At 44.9% G+C, this 21,020-nt stretch overlaps 1 protein-coding gene across 1 annotated transcript in view; it reads left to right on the forward strand.

The window, feature by feature from the left end:
* Positions 1-14,976, forward strand: part of EIF5B (eukaryotic translation initiation factor 5B) — a 92,450-nt gene extending 77,474 nt beyond the window's left edge. The window contains exons 16-24 of the mRNA XM_069757523.1: positions 708-890; positions 982-1,143; positions 1,545-1,676; positions 1,783-1,914; positions 4,796-4,872; positions 5,670-5,834; positions 9,079-9,217; positions 11,197-11,358; positions 14,258-14,976. Coding sequence (XP_069613624.1) covers positions 708-890; positions 982-1,143; positions 1,545-1,676; positions 1,783-1,914; positions 4,796-4,872; positions 5,670-5,834; positions 9,079-9,217; positions 11,197-11,358; positions 14,258-14,365 — 1,260 coding nt within the window. The 3' untranslated portion in view covers positions 14,366-14,976. The remainder of the gene's footprint in view (positions 1-707; positions 891-981; positions 1,144-1,544; positions 1,677-1,782; positions 1,915-4,795; positions 4,873-5,669; positions 5,835-9,078; positions 9,218-11,196; positions 11,359-14,257) is intronic.
* The last annotated feature ends 6,044 nt before the right edge of the window (positions 14,977-21,020 follow it).

Here is a 21,020-nt window from a genome sequence, read left to right on the forward strand (position 1 = left end):
ACCCATGGTAACCTGTGTCCCCCAATGAAGGCTCCAAGAAGGAGATTTTATGTTAAGTACCAAAAATCCCTCTTTTAGTGGGACATTCTCTTTCAAATGGGATAAAATGTAACACTGGTTCACACTTAAACCATGTGTTAGTTAGGTGAAACTTGCAGGGCTTCACCAGACAGGGCCTCTTTTCTAAATGTATTCACTCATAGAAATGTATAATTTGGTGTCTCTTCCTGTTGTGACAACCCTTTATTTGACTTGACTTTGGGCCCAAGTAAAAAGGTTAAGATTCGAAAACAAGCGTTCCTAGGAATGCCTGTAATCGCCTGACGAACAAGCAAAAAATGCTTGATCGTCAGGTGAAGTGATTTTTAAGCAAGCTTAAAAATAATCGTTCTCAGCAGCACAGATGTATTATTTGCAAAGAACAATCAATTTAGCTATCGTTCTGTGCTCATGGAAGTGTGGTTGGTTGGTCTAACCAGGCTAATAAACGAGTGGATTATGGCTGTGGTCAGCCTGTTTAAATAGGCTATACTCCATGGACATACCAGCAGATGGGGTTAACATCAAGTGATTTGCATCAGATATGACAACATAATGAACCAGTAAGTTGGGTTGCTGGTTGTGTCATTTGACTTCTTGAGTTATGGTTATTTTTTGTGTAATTAACTTAAACTCTGGAGTAATTTGCAGTTCTTGTTTTAATCCAGGGCCTAAATGCCGCCTTGTTTTATGAGAATAAAGATCCACGCACATTTGTGTCTTTGGTCCCAACCTCAGCTCATACTGGAGATGGCATGGGCAATCTGATCTCCCTCCTAGTGGATCTCACTCAGACTATGCTTAATAAGAGACTGGCCCATTCAGAGGAGCTGAGAGCTCAAGTAATGGAGGTATGTAAATTAAAAAAAAAAAAACTACATTTGATCTTGTTTGTTGTAAAAGATGTAACTTCTTTTTATACAAATGTAATATTTTCACTAGGTGAAGGCTCTTCCAGGCATGGGTACGACCATTGATGTGATCTTGATCAATGGACGCCTAAAAGAAGGAGATACTGTCATTGTTCCAGGAGTAGAAGGGCCAATTGTCACACAGATCAGAGGACTTTTGCTTCCTCCTCCAATGAAAGAATTGCGAGTAAAGGTAAGTGATTTATTGTTGTGTATTATTATAGCAATTGTATTGTTAATGCATGTTTGTGAAATATTTCAGAATTGCTGTGTTTTGTTTGTCCTTTCCCCCCCCCCCAAAAAAAAAAAAAAATCAGTAAAGCAATTTATGTACGTACCCCAAAATGGATCCAATGAAAACTTCAGCCTTTCCATAAAAACATGTTCTTGCATAGCTCTGCTGCCAGAAAAAAAGTAAGGTTTTGTCTGTTTGAATGTGGTTGCAATATTTAATAGTGCCAGAATAACCAGAATAACCTTAACATGTACACCACATGGTTTATAAATCACCCCATAAAACCGGTCTGTCTCACCTTGAATAAAACTGTAAGATCGGTTCCGGATGGTTGATGACGTCTCCCTTCATTGTTTCAGAATCAGTATGAAAAGCACAAAGAGGTGCTTGCTGCCCAGGGAGTGAAGATTTTGGGCAAGGACTTGGAGAAAACATTGGCAGGTTTGCCACTTTTGGTTGCTCATAAAGACGATGAAGTCCCAGTCCTGAGGGTAAGTTTCGTTCTGTAAATGATCACATTTCCATTAGGCAACTTTCCGATTATTCCTTGTGTCTCAGAGCCAATGGCAAGAGCTATAACATTGTGTCTTTTGTAAGGATGAGCTCATCCATGAGCTGAAGCAGACACTGAATGCTATCAAGTTGGAAGAGAAGGGAGTTTATGTGCAAGCATCCACTCTGGGCTCCTTGGAGGCTCTGCTTGAATTTCTGAAAACCTCAGAAGTGCCAGTAAGATTTCTATTTTCTATACGGTCTGTCATACCTATGCTGCCAAAAAAACCTCTTCTGCATATGCAAATGACGGCTTAATCACAACCCGTACTCTGTAGGATTTCAATTTCTGTAGGTACAGCAGACTTTGCTATGGTTTTATTCATATATGAACTCCTAAAAGGCCTAAGAAATGGTTATGATGGTTAATTTAAAGGGGTTATTACCTACAGTAAATATTACCGGTGCCACTTTAGTCCGTATCTTCACGAGTTGACCCATACTGTGACTCGATGGAGCACTCGGCATCTTCTGTGGACAGTTTCTTTTTCAGTGCATTCCTACTAGAATCTAAACAAGGCTGTCATGAGAACACGTTGGAAAAAGTGATTACTAGTGATAAGCGGACGTTCTCTGATAATGTTATCCAAGCATGCTTGGGTTCTAACAGTGTCTCCGTCGTGCTCGAATACTATATGTTCTAGTCCCCGCGGCTGCATGTCTCGTAGCTGTTCGACAGCCGCAAAACATACAGGGATTGCCTTTTTTATGCAATCCCTGCATGTGTTGTGGCTGTTGAACAGCGACGAGACATGCAGCTGCGGGGACTCGAACATAGTATTCGATCATGCCAAGTACTCTCTTATCACCTGAACGTTCTCTGATAACGCCTTATCCGAGCTCGTTTGCTTATCACTAGTGATTACCCTTCCGCACGTGGGATGCTGTGTATTCTGGTTAGTCGGTGTAGGAACCGTACTGGAGACTATGGTGACTATGGTAAGTATATTAACAGCCAACAGCTGAGGGGATGGAGAGAGACAGAAGGCACGGGTTCGGTGTGGCGGATATTGACTCGGGTACTGGGGAGAGACTCATTGGTTCAAGGACTGGAGGCAGGTAGTTTTAGAAAACTGGGACTGTCATGCGCCACTCTGGCCCTGGTACACAAGGTGTGGGAGGAGATTAAAAGTATTACGGGCTTGGGGGCCCTGACTAATTACTCCCCTATATGGCAAAATTCAAAACTGACTGAATTTGACAAAATGGGGGAATTTAAAAACTGGACGAGGGAAGGAATTCAATACTTGTCCCAATTACAGGACTCGCGGGGACTAGTGACTTTTGAGAACTCATATTCCTCCTGTAGTTTATCTGAGACCTGTAGCTTCCAGTATAGACATCTCTGTCACGCTTGCCTAGCTCAGAGTAACACTGTTTCTATGATGGTCAAAAATACATATTGGTGGACTACGTGTGTAGTGACGGGGGAACAAAAGGAGTTATGGCAGGTATTTCTAAGGACTTAATGCACACCTTTTTAATCAATTACCTGATTAAGGCTAAAGAGAAGTGGGAAGACGAATTGGGACCGATAGAAGAGGATAAGTGGGAGGCGATTATGGAATACATACCCCAATTGTCACTGAGTGAGCCAGGTAGACTCTCACAAATATATGTTCCCTAGAGTGTACAGGACCCCTGAAAGACTATATAGGGCAGGACCGAGACAGACTTCTGTATGCCCTCGTTGTCAGGCTGGGAACTTACAGATAAACAAGGAAAAAATTGGAGTGAAAAAAATCCACCAAAAGATAATAAAATCAAAATAGTTTATTGAGACTATACATATATGGCACTGAAAAATATAACACAATAATGTCAGGACATAAGCTCCTTTGAATTGAGGACTCAAGTGCAGCAAACCACATGCAGACAGACAAGGCAGCAGGGTAAGATAAAATCAGAAACTAATAAAGTACTCGTGCATCCAGTACAATCTATATCCTCATACCCGTACCAAGGATAACCATGAGTATACTAATACAGTCAAAGTGACATATAGTGGCATACCATATTACCAATATCATCCCATGGCATCCACATAGAATATTAAGTGCAATTTAGTTTTTCTTACCCATAGCTGCCAAGTCCGCCGCACGTGTACCCCTACACGCGTTTCGCGTGGGCTTCGTCAGGGGCCTGTGATGGCTGGGTTATTCAGGCCTGCGGTCACCGGTATTTACATTAATACTGTCTTAAAGGTTTTGTTTGCTGGGATCTTACAGATGTTGTGGCAGTGCTTCACACCGGACTCATACTGGACAGTGGTTATTAACACTATAGAGGGAGTGTATGACTGTAGAATTGAGGGATCCTGGGGTTTGTATTTTAGGTTATAGGGAAGGAGATTCAGATTCAAAATCAGTTCATATTGGCGATAGCTAGGTTGTTATACATTGCATGTAATTTAATAGCTAGGCATTGGATAAATGAAGAACCGCCAACGATACAATAATTTTTTAGACAATCAGACTTTATTGTAAATATGGAAAAAGGTATTTACGCCAAAAGAAAAAGGGAAAAACGTTCAATGCATTGTGGACACTGTGGGTGGAAAGACGATGATCCCGAAAGGAAGGATGTACTTCTGAGTATTTGTTGCTGATGTTTCTATAAGGGGGAGGGAGGGGATGCGCTGTAATTGAAAATGTGTGACCTTGTTGGACATTGTAATGTCTGGACTCTGTTTCCTTGTTTGAGTTTCGTTAATAAAAATCTATCTGATTCGGAAAAAAAAGTATATTAACAGCCGCACATTTTATATAACAGTTATAAAGGGACTGAAAGTTAAACAGATTCATGGGAGTGCTACTTTAATACTTCTTCATGGGACAGTCCCTTTAATTGACCATTCCATCTATTTCCTATGCCTTTTTTTGGGTTCATGTGCTATAACAGGCTGCGGTTTACATAAAGTTTTGTAGTGGGCAATTTTAGTTTAGTAGATTTTTCATCTGATAAACTGTTTTCAAACTGTAAAGCGCTGCGGAATATGTTGGCGTTATATAAATAAAGATTATTATCTGATGTATGTCCATTTTTTCCATCCATACAGTATGCTGGAATTAATATTGGACCTGTACATAAAAGAGATGTCATGAAGGCCTCTGTGATGTTGGAGCATGATCCTCAGTAAGTTTCGATGCATGTTTTGTGTACAGTTTATAGAATGAGTGGGTGATGCTTTAATGGGAAATACATAAAGTTTATGTAAAGTCAACATTGACTTGTAGGATTGCTACCTTCCAATAGGTGGCACTAGAGTTCTAGTTCTCTTCCTCTCAGAAGAGACAATTTGCATAATTAGCATAGTTCCCTGAGGAGCATTGCGGCTTTAAGTCTCCTCATCTCGGCATGCTAATACTTCTTGGATATTTGTAAAAAGTCAATTACAGTGTTAAACCTTGTTTTTCTAAATTCTACAAAACTTGTGAAATTGTTTTATTGCACTAAAACCACAGAAGCAGCAAATGTTGTGAATCAAAATTTGTCAGTCTCTCAATTTTTCGCCATGACTTTACAATAGTTTGTAATGGAATAGTTCACATATGATCGGTTGGTTTGGGAGGAATGTTGTCAGGTTATACTACCTATCGCGGGAAGGAGTAGTTATTAAGGCATTTACGTTTTTGTAGAGGAGAATCCCAAACGTTGAGACGCTTGTAGAACGTAGAGTCCTGGCCACGTGTCTCACTATGAAGATGTTTTCTGTCCATTACTTTTTTGACTCCTTAATTTCAATACGTGCCTTTTATTGCTTCCTCTCACATAGCAAGCAGTAGTGTGGTTATTGGCTATTTATATAATGGGAAAATATGTTATGAGTCTCCGGCAAACTCTATTTATACTGAGTTATTAGATGGCAAATTATTTGCTTTTGAGTTTACATAGTACGGCATTGAATCCGTCTTTTTTTTTTCCCTCCCCAGGTATGCTGTAATATTAGCCTTTGATGTAAGAATTGAAAGAGAAGCTCAAGAAATGGCAGACAGTTTAGGCGTACGGATTTTTAGTGCTGAAATCATCTATCACTTGTTTGATGCCTTTACCAAATATAGACAGGATTACAAGAAACAGAAGCAAGAAGAGTTCAAGTAAGTCCTCGAGGCTCCCAATACTCAGCCTTTCCTACCGTAACTTGGTGCCATACTTTATTTAGCAGTCTGCTTCTTTCCACTGCCGATGTCCTCTCTCCAACCCACTGACCAGTTCTACTTCAATTAATAATATAGAATATTGGGGTGATCTCTTAAAGTGAGATCTTAGTGATTGCCTGCCCCTGACCTGATAAATATGAGCCAAGTGCATGCATAAAAGAAAGACATTGGACGCAGGGTCAGATGTGCACTCCTCTCTCGGCAAGAGCTGGCACAGAACTGGATTTTATTAGTATGAACAAAAGATCATGTAACAGGCAGGAAGAGTGTGTTTCTTCTCAGCAGCCATTGTATCAGTCTGTGATAGGTCCATGCTAGGTCTATTCCATATATGGTCTTCAGTGTATCCAGTGTATCCACATGTTTTGTGCTGAAAAAACCCCCTCAACTTATACTCAAGTGAGGGTCACAGAAGACAGAGGGGCAGCTGTGGAGCAGATCACAAGAGGCAGGAGCCGGCTGCTGCGGATAAAGCCTTTGCCCGATGCTAAAGAGAAATGAATATTCACTGCGCTGAATGGGGATGAGGGAGCCACTCAGACCAGGAGATGGGAATGATGGAGCCATGCAGACCATGATGGGAATGATGGAGCCATGCAGACCAGGATGAGAATGATGGAGCCACGCAGATCAGGATGAGGAGGGAGCCACGCAGACCAGGAGATGGGGATGAGGGAGCCACGCAGCCCAGGATGGGGATGAGGGAGCCACGCAGCCCAGGTTGGGGATGAGGGAGCCACGCAGCCCAGGATTGGGATGAGGGAGCCACGCAGCCCAGGATGGGGATGAGGGAGCCGCGCAGACCAGGTTGGGGATGACGGAGCCACGCAGACCAGGATGAGGAGGAAGCCACGCAGACCAGGAGATGGGGATGAGGGAGCCACGCAGCCAAGGATGGGGATGAGGGAGCCGCACAGACCAGGTTGGGGATGAGGGAGCCACGCAGCCCAGGTTGGGGATGAGGGAGCCACGCAGCCCAGGATGGGGATGAGGGAGCCACGCAGCCCAGGATGGGGATGAGGGAGCCGCGCAGACCAGGTTGGGGATGAGGAACCCATGCAGCCCAGGATGGGGATGAGGGAGCCACGCAGACCAGGATGGGGGTGACGGAGCCACGCAGACCAGGATGAGGAGGGAGCCACGCAGCCCAGGATGGGGATGAGGGAGCCGCGCAGACCAGGTTGGGGATGAGGGAGCCACGCAGCCCAGGATGGGGATGACGGAGCCACGCAGACCAGGATGAGGAGGGTGCCACGCAGACCAGGAGATGGGGATGAGGAAGCCACGCAGCCCAGGATGGGGATGAGGGAGCCGCGCAGACCAGGTTGGGGATGACAGAGCCACGCAAACTAGGATGGGAATGAGGGAGCCACACAGACCAGCTCGCAGACCAGGAGATGGGGATGATGCATACCTGGCTTATACTCAAGTCAATAAGTTTTCACAGTTTTTTTGTGATATTAGGTGCCTTGGCTTATACTCGGGTCAGCTTATACTCAAGCATATACGGTACTTTTAATGGTGAGAATGTCAAACGTGTCTAATCAAAGGTTTCACAGGGAACAATCTAGAGCAGAGGTCCCCAACTCCAGTCCTCAAGGCCCACCAACATGTCATGTTTTCAGGATTTCCTTAGTCTTAATTGCATCACCTGTGCAATGCAAAGGAAATCCTGAAAACATGACATGTTGGTGGGCCTTGAGGACTGGAGTTGGGGACCTCTGATCTAGAGCATATTGTTCAAATGAATTCCACTATGATGAATGCAGAGAAGCTTAAAGTGGGCCTGCCGTCATTTGTTGTTCTGCATACGTCAAGAATTATTTATTTATTTATTTTTTTAAATCGAGGTAATGATAAATACCGACACACAATATACAGTCATGCCCTAGATTTCATGTGGTGTTCAGCAGATATATAGGCAGTTCAGCAATATGAGAAATATAGAGAGGATAAACTGCAAAGCTTACCCTAGTAAAAATATCAATAGACCTGCAAATGGACAACAAAAGTTTTGCGCCCAACTGGCACTTCTTCCTGGACCCAGAATGTCTGTTGTCCTTATTTTGCCGGTTTTTACTGACTTACATGCTGTTTTTATTTGAAAATTTGGAATAGTCTATTGATATTTTTAGTTGGGTGAGTGGCACAGCTTATCGTCTCTACATTTTTCATTTTTTATTTAAATGCTTCTGACAGGGCAAAAAAATCTCCAGAAAAATTCTCTCCCCCCCCCCCTAAAAAAAGGGGGAACTTTTTTTTTTTTTTTTGCCAAGGGCCCTTTTGTACAAAATTACCCTGCTGTATTTGGTCAAACATTTAATTAACTCGCCCCTAAGGTGATGGCTGGAGCTGTTTCTTATAGAACTCAAACAATGGGAGGTGTTAGTATATACATCACATAGGGGAGAATAATACTGCTGCATATACATCACATAGGAGACACCAAGACTTCAGCATACACATCATATCTGAGACTATTGTATATACATCACATAGGGGACACCGAGACTGCCGTGTACACAATCACATAGGGGACACTGAGACTGCTGTATATACAACACAAGAGACATGGGGCTGCGGTATATAGATCACAAGAGGCATGGGGCTGAGGCATAGATATCACAGGGGACGCTGGGCTGGGGCTGAGGCATATATATCACAGGAGACGATGGGCTGGGGCTGAGGCATAGATATCACAGGAGACATTGTGCTGCCACTGTGGTCTTCCTCTACGGGACAGGAGTGCATTGCCCTCTAACTCCGGCCAAACACTGGCACTGGTTAGTGTGAGGACGTAATCTGTCATTGCACATGCCATAGCATTCAGTAGTGAACACTGTGCTTGCAGAATAAGAAGAAACTAAAGGGCCTTAAGCAGTCAGAACTCGGCTGCTGGCCTGAGGACTGTGGTCTCTGGGATTCTGCCCAGTGGCCGGAGAAGCGGATCCCTACCCCTATGCTACTACAAGTATTTGATTGCAAATGACAGGTTTACTTTACAGGCTTTGCCCACTGCTGAGCTTCCCTATTGAAATGACAGTTTGATTTCAATAGAAAGCCCCTTTTTAAACGGCTTTATTCTGTCACAATTAGCAATTGTTATGCATGTTTTGGATGCTTTTTTATATATAGACTTAGATGGTGACTTTTTTTCTTTTTACCCTTTTTTTTTTTTCAGACATATTGCTGTATTCCCATGTAAAATCAGAATTCTTCCACAGTTCATCTTTAATTCTCGGGATCCAATTGTCATGGGAGTGATTGTGGAAGCTGGTCAGCTTAAACAGGGAACACCCATATGTGTACCTAGTAAAAATGTAAGTCAACATTTTGGTCATTCATGTGAATGCTATCCTATGTTTATGAGCCCGTTAGTTACTAGACTATCCTCTATTAAATGCAAAGAAAATTACCTGAAATATCTAATTTCTCATGCCTTGAATAATACTATGCATAAAACATGTGCCTAATTTCGATACTTAATGATATGTTAGTATCTACTATATAATTGTCTAAGGGTCACTTCCGTCTGTCCTTCTGTCTGTCTGTCTGTCACGGTTATTCATTCGCTGATCGGTCTCGCCAGCTGCCTGTCATGGCTGCCGCGACCAATCAGCAACGGGCACAGTCCGGAAGAAAATGGCCGCTCCTTACTTCCTGCAGTCAGTGCCTGTCGCCCGCATACTCCCCTCCGGTCACCGCTAACACAGGGTTAATGCTGGCGGTAACGGACCGCGTTATGCCACGGGTAACGCACTCCGTTACCGCCGCTATTAACCCTGTGTGTCCCCAACTTTTTACTATTGACGCTATCTATGCGGCATCAATAGTAAAAAAATGTAATGTTAAAAATAATTTAAAAAACAAAAACAAACCTGCTATACTCTCCCTCCGTAGTCGCTCGCGCCAGCTGCCATCTTCCGTTGCAGGTTCCGGTGGCAAAGATGGTATGGGAGAAGGACCTGCCATGACGTCACGGTCATGTGACCGCGACGTCATCACAGGCCCTGCGCGAGAAGGACCTGCCATGACGTCACAGTCATGTGACCGCGATGTCATCACAGGCCCTGCGCGCCTGCGCTAGAAAGACCTGCCATGACGTCACGGTCATGTGACCGCGACGTCATCACAGGTCTTGCGCTCATACCAACCCTGGGACTGGAAGCTGCCGTGGACTACAAGGGGCCCTTGGAAAGGTGAGTATATGTTTATTTTTTATTTTTTAAACTGTGACAAACCTGGCTGGGCAATATACTACGTAACTGGGCAATATACTACGTGGCTCTGTGCTGTATACTACGTCACTGGGCAATATACTACGTGGCTGCGCAATATACTACGTCACTAGGCAATATACTACGTAACTGGGCAATATACTACGTGACTGGGCAATGTACTACGTGACTGGGCAATATACTACGTGACTGGGCCATATACTACGTGGGCTGTGCAATATACTACGTGACTGGGCAATATACTACGTGGGCTGTGCAATATACTACGTGACTGGGCAATATACTACGTGGACATGCATATTCTAGAATACCCGATGCGTTAGAATCAGGCCACCATCTAGTACAACATATTACCTGTTTGTCTGAACCTTAGCTAAGTGTATGCCCTAAAAATTAGATACATTTGGTGCACATGCAACCTTGATATATTCTGTTGACTAGGATAGGTGAGCAATGCTTTCTTTTTGTGCATGTGTCCTGACATGTATGTGCATATGTATTATCCGTACAGCTCACCTCCTGATGCAGAAGTGAGAGGCACAGACATCCCTTTTAAGTGGAATCTTTCACCATGTTTTTAGTACCCCATCTGAGAGCAGTATAATATAGGGGCAGATACCCTGATTCCAGCGATGTATCACGTACTGTGTTGCTTGCTGTCATTTTGATATAATCTATATTATCTGCTGCAGATCCAGCAGTTGTTAGAATGCTGAGTACTGTATACCCCGCCCACACCACTGATTGGTCACTTTCTGCTCATACACAGTGTACAGTCTAAAAGCAGCCAATCAGTGGTGTGGGCGGGGTTCTGGAGAGCTCATATATATGCTTGACTACCTGGCAGTCAGTTTACTAGTCCTTTTAATGATAATGTCGTGCTGATAATTCAGTGATTTTATGTAGTCTACACTAAGCAGCCCAGTAAAGTATACATAACTGAAATCGGGGTCCCTGTCTCTACGTTTTGGTGCTCCCAAACTAGGTGTCATAAACCTGGTGGCAATTTCCATTTTGGCAGTCTGCTTTATGAGGTCAATTTTTGTCTTTTGTCTTTTTAGTTTGTAGATATCGGAATAGTTACCAGTATTGAGATTAACCACAAAACTGTAGATGCAGCAAAAAAGGGCCAAGAGGTATGTGTGAAGATAGAACCTATCCCTGGGGAGTCTCCAAAGATGTTTGGAAGACATTTTGAGGCTACAGATTTCCTTGTTAGCAAGGTAAGTTATTAGGTCTGTTAGTGTGATTACGAAGTCAATTTTCCCAGGGTATATGCCAATTTTAAATACTGTAGGAAAGAACTTCAGTTGGTCTACTCCTATTCCTGCACGCCCACACTTCCCTGTTTTAATTTACCGTATTTTTCCGACCATAAGACGCACTTTTTTTCCTCCAAATTTGGGAGGAAAGTGTGGGTGCGTCTTATGGTACGGATGTAGCATGTGGGGAGGGGGGCAGCAGTGAGTGGGATCGCACTGTTGTCCCACTTCAGGATGTCCCCGCTGCCCAGAATCAGTGCTGGGGAAACCATGTGGTCCGGATGATTAAGTGCAGTGAATATTCATTAGCGGCTCCCCGCCCACCTATCAGCTGAGCGGTGAACCGGGAGCAGCAAATGAATACTGCACTTAAGCGGGGACACACATGGCTTCTCCAGCACGGATTCCTGCAGCAGCTGGGGAGGTCTGAGTGTCTGGGGGAGAGGAGGCAGCAGCAGGGGAGAGAGGAGATCGCTGCATACCTGCCTGCCATGCCTGGGCTGGACGCTGAGTGCTGTGCACAAACAGGACCTGTTTGATGTCAGGAGTGGGCGGCCTGGAGCATCACATGGCAGCTCAGAGCCCTCCCTCTTCTTGACATCATCACAGGTCCTTCAGCCTCTCCACTAGAATCTGCAGCTTCCTCATAACCTGTGCTGTGGAAAGGAAACGAGGGAAGGCTCTATGTGCAGTCATGGGATGCTTTTACCTCACCACAGTGTGGCTGGCTGCCACATTTAAGAGGTTAGTCTTTACAAAACACAATAAAGCACTCTGCCACTCCTTTGGTGAACTATATCTCCCAGCATGTCATAGGATCTGCAGGACATGCTGGGAGTTATAGTTCTCCCATGGGATTTTAAAGCAGCACTCCAGTGTTATTTTGCAGTGCTGGAGTGGTGCTTTCAATATAAGCCCTGTGCCCCCATTCTTATACTCACCCTCCAGCATCTTCATATAGTACTGTACAGATACCACACTGGTCCCGCAGCTTCCAACATAATAACATACTATTATATATAATAACACCACATATAATAGTATGTTATTTATGTTATTCAATATTTTACCACATTTTTTTGCTTCAAATATTTTTTTCCCAATTTTCCATCTCTAAAACCTGGGTGCGCCTTATAGTCCGGTGCGTCTTATAGTCCAAAATATACAGTAAATAGCACTTTTTAAAAAAAAAAAATCAGAATTAGAACTACCGAATGGAGTCATTTTGACTCCTGGCTTGTTTTTGTTTATTTTTAGAGTTTCTTGCTCCTGGTATTGTTGTAACTTTAGTTTATAGAATGTACAGTATATAGAATGCAAAATAGCAAGAATATCGTCAGGCTTTAGAGCAGTTCTTCCAGCCATATGAGCAATTAGAATAACAGCAGGCCGTATTCTACAGAAATTATGTAGTCCACTCGAGAGTTCATTGGTTCACTGACAGATGTCCTGTGTATGTGAAGTATATTTGCAAAAATGTTAATTATTCTAAGTCTAAGCCAACAATCATTCTAAACATACAAGAAATGAAAACTAAAAGCAATAATAACATTTAGCGACAAAGACTAGCAAGATATAGCAGGGAGTCAAAATGACTCCCTTTGGTAATTGAAGGTAAATTTTGAAAAAAACGTTTTTTTTTTTAAATTACTCAATTAGGATGCGAAAAAAGATTTTGTGACAAAAAATAATAAGTCACCGAGTCTCAAGCCGGAATTCGGAAAAATGTAGTCACAGAAGAGAAATAAAAATTGCGAGGAGTCAAAATGACTCCATCGGTAGTTCTAGTAGTGTTAATCCCAAAATTAAGTTATCCCCTATCTGTAAGGAACCCCCAAGAGAACTAGGGCCTGCTGAGCCCTGTTTTAAACGAAGCAGAAAAGTGCATGCTCGACCTATGAGCTATTCATTGTCTATGCGTCTGCCAGAGAAAGTAGAGTATGGCCTCCTGGGATCTAGAGCCCCATTCTTGGGATCACTGAAGGGTCTCCGCACTCGGTCCCCAGCGGTCAGTAAGTTATCCCATGTGCTTTTGGAATAAAATAACTTTTTAAGGCTAACTTCTCAGCCACTGCTTTTAAACTGTGATATGTTTCATACAGTGGTATGTTCTCACATTGAAAATATAGAAACTTATGTATCATAATCTGTGATGTTTAAACTTCCTAAGCTCAAAAAGTGTATGTCTATGATTAAGGAAAAAAAATAACAGCCCAATAAAAGCCAAAGTTCACACTTTGGGCCTCGGGTGATTGGAACCATGTGAATACATTTGAGGTTTACACCAAAAAAAGCTGTAAATATTCAGAAAGGGTATAGATATGCACAAAGCCTAATTTTCTTCACTTTAGGCTCATTTTATTATTGTATTTTGATCGTGACAAATGAGATTTTCCTTTTTTTTTTTTTTTTACTTTTGACTTGATCATGGACCACTAGTGAGGACCAAGCTTCACCATAGTCTAGCTATTGAGGCTCAAGTAGAAGACACTTAGACTACCATGTTTATAGACTGTCTTGAACTACTTTAACTAGAGCCTACAAGAGAAAAAAAAAAGTAAGCAAAAACCCTAATGTAACTAAGTAAAAAAACAAAAGTGCATTTAAATAACAGAGTTTTTAGTAATACTGTTTTTTGATCAAAAAATAGCACAAAAGCCATCGCACCGCGTCAAGGTAACTCTGATCGGGACAGTCCTACACTGTCTAATATTAAAACCTTACCATGTTTCAATGTTGACCTCCGTGTGAATAAGGGCAGACAAAAGGACTGGGCCCAACCAGAGGTTGCTGTTGATTGTCTCGTGTAACGTTCTTCTCTCTTGTATTTTCCTAATTTTCTGCTTTGCTTTTATTCCAGATCACCCGGCAGTCGATTGATGCTTTAAAAAATTGGTTCAGAGATGAGATGCAGAAAACAGACTGGCAACTCATAGTCGAATTGAAAAAAGTGTTTGAAATCATTTAAGGCTTTTTATCAACTGTTGGAGACCAGAGGAATTCTAACTTGTAAAGAGGTGAAATGCTGCAAAGAGAAGAACCAAGGATACTGAACCTGTGGTTTGGAAGAAGAAAATAAACGTAGTTTAAATTTGTTTTCCATGAGAAACCAAGAAATTTTACACTGGTTTGACAGTGCTCAATTTTACACATCCCCAGAGTTCCGGCGTGCCTGCCCACCCAAATACCACTCACACACTGGCTTCTGTTTTAAAAGGAAACAACTAGTCCCAATGTTTTATTACAGGTGTTCTCTTTTTTTACTTGTAAAATTGGCATTGCAGCATCGACGTTCTGCAGCATCTAAATTTGGATCTTCTGTTGTAAAAAGAATGAATTAAAAAAATCACTATTTATGCATATTCCCTGCCCCAGGACTGTGCTTTTTTCCATTGTTCTTTTGATTTGTGCCTACATATTTTATAAAGGTTAGCAGGAAAGCTTTACTCTGTATCTGCTTCTTGTTAATTGGTGATGTAAAGTGTACCGTGGGCAGCATTTCAGTGCTTGTACAGTTCCTGCCAACACTTCTCACTGTATTCATGACCTCCAGAGCCAGAAATAAAGTACATGGGCTTATTAGTAGTGTTTGTCATTTTCTACATTGTAGAGTCTTGCTGCCTTCACCTCTTGCCACTTGAAGATGCAAGTACATAAATTAAAGAAGAGTTGTGATTTGGTTCTGAAAATTAATTGCCAGAATTTTCTTGCAGGAGCCCATAGAGCAAAAAGGTCATTTCTCCTTCGCCTCATTGGGGGACACAGACCATGGGTGTATGCTGCTGCCATCAGGAGGCTGACACTAAGTAATACAAAGAAAGTTAGCTCCTCCCCTGCAGTATACACCCTCCTGCTGGCCCCCAGCTAACCAGTTCTTGCTTAGTGTCCGTAGGAGGCACACGGACGGGTCTGCTATTCAGACCCAAAGAATTTTCCTTTTTACCTTTTTTACCTTTTACAACGGACGAAGGGGGCGACGGATTCTTTCATGGTCCGATCTCCCCCGAACCAACAACAGGCGAGCACGGGAGTTTCACCTCTCCGTATCCTCTCCTGCGACGTGGGAAGCCACTGCCTGAGCTGATTTTAGGGGCGACTGGCCCCTTCATGGGCACCGATCTCCCCCCTCCCTTATCAGACGAGCACTGAAGTTTCACCTTCAGTATCCTCCTCTGCAGCCAGGCCTATTGCCGGACATTCAGCCCTGTCCACCAGGTTTTACCCTCGGCTGTACAGAGGCACCTTCCAACGTGGCGTCCGAGCAGCCCCCACTGCATCACCACTGAAAAAGCGGATGATGGAAGGAGGCAGACGGTTCCTCTCCACCCCTCTTCTGCAGGGATGGTGGATGGAGGCTCCCCAACCCCTACACCGTCCTATCTTCCCTGGCTCAGCTCTACCTGCAGCATGGGGTAAGTGCACGTGAAAAATTGAGTTTTCTGGCGGTCATAGGTGGGCTCCATAGCGCCAGGGTCCCCACAGAGCTTAGCGGTCCTTTCCCCTTCAGTCCGCGGGTGCGCGCCAGCCGAGTCTATAAATTTAGTCCCCGGCTTCGGCCCTGTTTAGGCCGCATTCCGGGAATCCCCGCCCCCCGCCTGCATCACTCTAGCGGCTCCGCCCCCCTATTCTGGCGCTTCTCATGCAGGACGAGCTCTCGGCGGCCATCTTCTCCCTGAGCCCAGAAGTTTCCGGTCCCTAGTTCTTCTGGATGGGGCTGCTGCCGGCGGTTTTCAGCGCTGTAGTCGGCGCTATTCCAGTCGGGGGACTCAGAATCCCGGTAAGGTGAATCGCTCCCTTCCCCCGCAGCCCCGCACGTCCGGCAGCATAAAGGGTCTAACATCACGGTTTTATATACTTGGGACCTGCATTCTCTCGGGTCCCCTGGTCTTTGAGTCTCATGTCCGGTGGCCGCTGGGCTTGACTCGTGCCCAGTAGCCGCTTCAATGCCCAGTGGTCGCTGGGCTTATAGGTGCTGCTACTGAACGGAGATTTATTGGATCCGTTATTGGATGCTGTGTTCCAACTACTCGGAAGTTCGAGCCCAACTTTCCCCAGTTTTTTCCATGGTGTTTCTCATAAACCCTTGACCTGCATTTCCTGGTCTTAAGGGTTCCCTAGGTTAAAAGGGGCATATTACCAGCAGAGCCGGTCACATTTCTCATAGTTCTTTATCAATTTAGCTCAGGAGCCTTCGCTGCCGCCTATTCCGGCTCCTCCCAGAGTACCTAGTTCCCCTCATGGGGTCCCACCTCTGGCATAATCTTTTAAAAAAAAAAAAATGCCCCGGTCTTGTCCAGCATTCCTGGTCTTAAAGGAGCATGACCAGCATTCCCGGTCTTAAAGGCACACGACCAGTATTCCTGGTCTTAAAGGCACATGACAAGTATGCCCTGGCCTTAAGGGCACGTGACCAGCATGCCCTGGCCTTTAAGGCACTTGGCTAGTATGCCCTGGCCTTGAAGGCATATTACCAGTATTTCCTGGTCTTATTGTCTCATGACCAGTATGCCCTGGTCTTAAATGCACGTGACCAGTACTCCTCGGTCTTAAACGCTAGTGAACAGTATGCCCTGGTCTTAAACTCCCATGACCAGTACGCCCTGGTTTTTAAAGGCACATGACCAGTATGCTCTGGTCTTAAAGGCACATGACCTGTATGCCCTGGTCTTAAGGCGTTTGTCCAGTATGCCGTGGTGTTTAAAGGTGACCAGTACGCCCTGCTCTTTAAGGATCTCGACCAGTATGCCCTGGTTTTAGAGACACGTGACCATTATACCCTGGACTTAAAGGCACATGACCAGTATGTCCTGGTCTTAAAGACGCATGATCAGTATGCCCTGGTCTCAAAGGCACATGACCAGTATGCCCTGGTCTTAAAGGCACATGCCCAGTATACCCTGGTCTTAAACGCAAATGACCAGTAGGCCCTGGTTTTAAGGGCCCATGACCAGTATGTCTTGGACTTAAAGGTGCATGTCAAGTTCGTCCTGTTTCTTAAAGGCACATGACCGGTAGGCCTTGGTTCTTAATGGCACATGACGCACAGGAACTGTATGTCCTCCTCTTAAAGGCACAAGACCAGTATTCCCTGGTCTTAAAGGCGCATGACTAGTATTGACTGGCCTTAAGGGCACATCAGCAATCCTAAACTGGTCTCCCTATCTGAACTCTGGAGCACTCAACATGCTCCCTATCCTACAATGGGAGTCGTCGGCTAGCAGGGGCCGCTAGTATTCTTGAATAACGTACAGGTTCTAGAAAATGGAAGTTTTCTTTTCCTGATCTCTCCCCCATGTTTTGTTGAGAACAATGCGGAATATGGATCGGATATTGCCTTGATTTGCCAGAGCTTCTGAGAAAGAGTGACTCTCTCTCTTTATATCATCAACAGGTTGACGGGCGATGCACTGGACAGAAACCTCTAAGTTGGATGCCATTCTGGGTCGGTTTTTTATGGCGACGGGTCCTTTAAGGGGCTCCGATTTCCACCCACACCTTCAACAGACGAGCATATGGATTGTCGCCTCCGTGTATCCTCTTCTGCATTCAGGCCTAACGCCAGACAACCTGCCCGGTCCACTCGGGGACTTCTACTCTGAGGATGTACGGAGGCACACATTTTTGGTGTCCAAGCACCCCCCCCCCTCCTTTTCTATCATCACTATTTAGCGGATGATGCAAGAAAGCGGACGATTCCTCTCCGCGTCCCTGTTAAGAGGACGGTGGATTGAGGGTTCCTAATTTTTCTACTCTGCACGACGATGGCTAGAGACCTGCTGGTCGCAGTCCCGCATTCTACCTCTTGGCAGTTTATCCGGGTAGAGTTTCTTGTGGTATACCTACCAGTATCCCTGCCTGATGTATCATCTTTTAAGATACCACAGACGGTCGGATAGCAAACCTAGTTCGTTCCGTCTTGTGGTTTCGGGTTCAGCGCTTTTCCCTCCCTTAGCCGCCACATGGGTTGCTTGACCAATGGTCTCCTGGTCAGAGACCTTTACTACTTCGTCTTCAACAATATAGCCGGCCAATCTATTTTTCTGAGCGGGAGACTAGCAAGGGATCGTATCTCCTCTACAGACCCAACCAGCAGTGGAAGCATTGTCCAGGATAGCCTAGATCTAAGGGATCTTGGTTCCTAAATGGAGGGAATCTAACAACCTTGGTCAAGGTCCTCCTTTTTTCTTATGGAGTTCCTCCGCTCAGTTATTACTTCATCAGAAAGAGGTGGACTTTTCTGGCATCCTTAGACATTCGGGATTCTTACCCTCACATGCCTATTTCTTCCCGCTACAACAATCTCTTCACCTTTCCATTTGCGAACAGCATTTTCTAGTCTCGTTCTTGTCTTCCGGCCTGGCTACCACACCAGAATGGTCGCAAGGGTCATGTTGGTTGTCGTGTGCTTCTTGCACCCTAGAAGCATGGTCGTCCTGCTCTATTTGGTCGACTTTGTAGCTGCTCTTCTAGGACTACGCTGAGTCGTCTATATCTCTTGCAATACCCTTTCTCTGGGCTGGCAGCTGAACTTAGACAAGTTTCTTTTCCTCTTTCCCAGTTCAGCAGATCCTCTTTGAGGATGATTATTCTCTCTCGAGTCAAGGTCGTGGCTCTTCTCCAAGAGCTTGCGCACTTGTTCTCTCATTCCCTCGGTTCATTCAGTTCGCTAGGAGGGTTCTGAGGAATTGGACAACAATGGAAGCAGTTTCCTTCGCTGCGCTTGTTTTCTGCAAATCTATCAGGCTTTCAAAGAGTATTCTCTGAGCTCCTTCCTCTCCCAGAGCCTTCTCCTGATCCAACGGCCATTGGGGGAATTCCAAGGCCAGTCTTCTTCTCCCGATCATTTCTCTGGAGTTCTGAACGGTACGTCTAATCCTACAGCAGGCCCACTTACCTTAGGCGGGTCTTCAGTTGGATATCGCCACGGCTGTGCCACTCGTTAACCATCTAGCAAGTACCCACAGTCAAGCGCCATGGCCCAGGTATCTCTCTCTCTACTGATGAGCCGAGATCTTTCATTCAGGGATCTCAACAGTACTTATCCCTGGAGTAGAGCTCTGGGCGGCAGACATATTCAGCCGTCAGGGTTTTCTCCTCTAGTGAGTGGGAACTTCACTCAGAAGTTTTCCATCGGATCTGCCTTCACTGGACTACTCCAGATGTAGGTCAGATGGCGTCCAAGCTGAACGCCAATGTACTCCGATTCATGGTTTGGCCTTGACTTCCAAGACCATCGCAGTGCTTGCTCTGTTCTTCCACGGTACCAATTTCTATATCTCCTCTTCTTCTACTTCTGAGATCTTTTTCGGAAGCAGGAAGGGCTCCAGGGATCCCGGGAGAACCGCACTGACCATGTCAGGGTTTGCTCGCTTACTGTTCTTCTAGTTTTCCGTCTTATTGCGACAAAACTGGAAAGATGGACTTTCTCGCAGGGAGCTTTAACCTGTAGTTCTTCCCTTCCGCGTACCGTTAGATCCGTGGGACCCTAACGTTCCTGGGCATCTTACAGTGGACTTCTTTTTTGGATCCGGACAGCCTTCACTATCAGGGAAGGTCTCTTCCCTTCTTTCTCTGCGTTCTTGTCCTACTGATGAGTCTTCGGAACTCGACGTTCTGTTCTTTGTCTTTTTTCCTTATTACCTCAAGGCAGGGTTGCCCTCAGGTCATCCCCTTCCCTCATTGCCAAGGTGGTATTGTATTCCCACTGTGGCAGGGGAATCGTTCTCTCATTTCTTTCGACTCCGCTCCACACACCTCGGAAGGGATCCTCCATAATCTGGAAGAAGTGTGTACTTCGAGTGGTACGTATCGAGAATGGCGTCCTGCCAAGGGTTGGACGCTTTACTTGGCTTTCTCGATGGTAAGTAGGCTTCCTGACGGTCGCAGGAAGGGGCTAGCTGTTTCTTCGGCCAGGTTAGCCTGGTGGATTGTTTTCTCCATCCAGGAGTCCTTCCGAGCTAGATTTCAGCCTATTTCCCTGTCTGAGGGCTCTAGGTTCCAGACTTCGGCAAGCACGACCGCAAGCTTGCGAACTCCTCCAGTCCGCATACATTCTTGAAGCATTTTTATTCACATACTTCTACAGATGTGAGTCGGGGCAGGCTGACCTTGCAGGCCGCGGTGGCGCACTTGTAAGTAGCGGTTACACGGCCTGATCTGATGTTGTCCCCACCCAGGGACTGCTTTGGGACGTCCCATGGTTTGTGTCCCCCAATGAGGCGAAGGAGAAATAGGGATTTTTGTGTACTCACCGTAAAATCCTTTTCTCCGAGCCATTCATTGGGGGACACAGCTCCCACCCTGTTATTAGCTTATGCTTTGTTTTATCTTTTGATATGTTATACTCTCATTTATAATGTTACATGCTATACGTTTATATGTTGCTATTGATCTCCTACTGCTTTTGCACCGAACTGGTTAGCTGGGGGCCAGCAGGAGGGTGTATACTGCAGGGGAGGAGCTAACTTTCTTTGTATTACTTAGTGTCAGCCTCCTGGTGGCAGCAGCATACACCCATGGTCTGTGTCCCCCAATGAATGGCTCGGAGAAAAGGATTTTACGGTGAGTACACAAAAATCCCTATTTTTATATAAACAGTTTTGCAGTCATCCGAACACCGATAA

Source organism: Ranitomeya imitator, chromosome 3 (genome assembly GCF_032444005.1).
Source record: "Ranitomeya imitator isolate aRanImi1 chromosome 3, aRanImi1.pri, whole genome shotgun sequence".
Taxonomy (NCBI): Eukaryota; Metazoa; Chordata; class Amphibia; order Anura; family Dendrobatidae; genus Ranitomeya; species Ranitomeya imitator.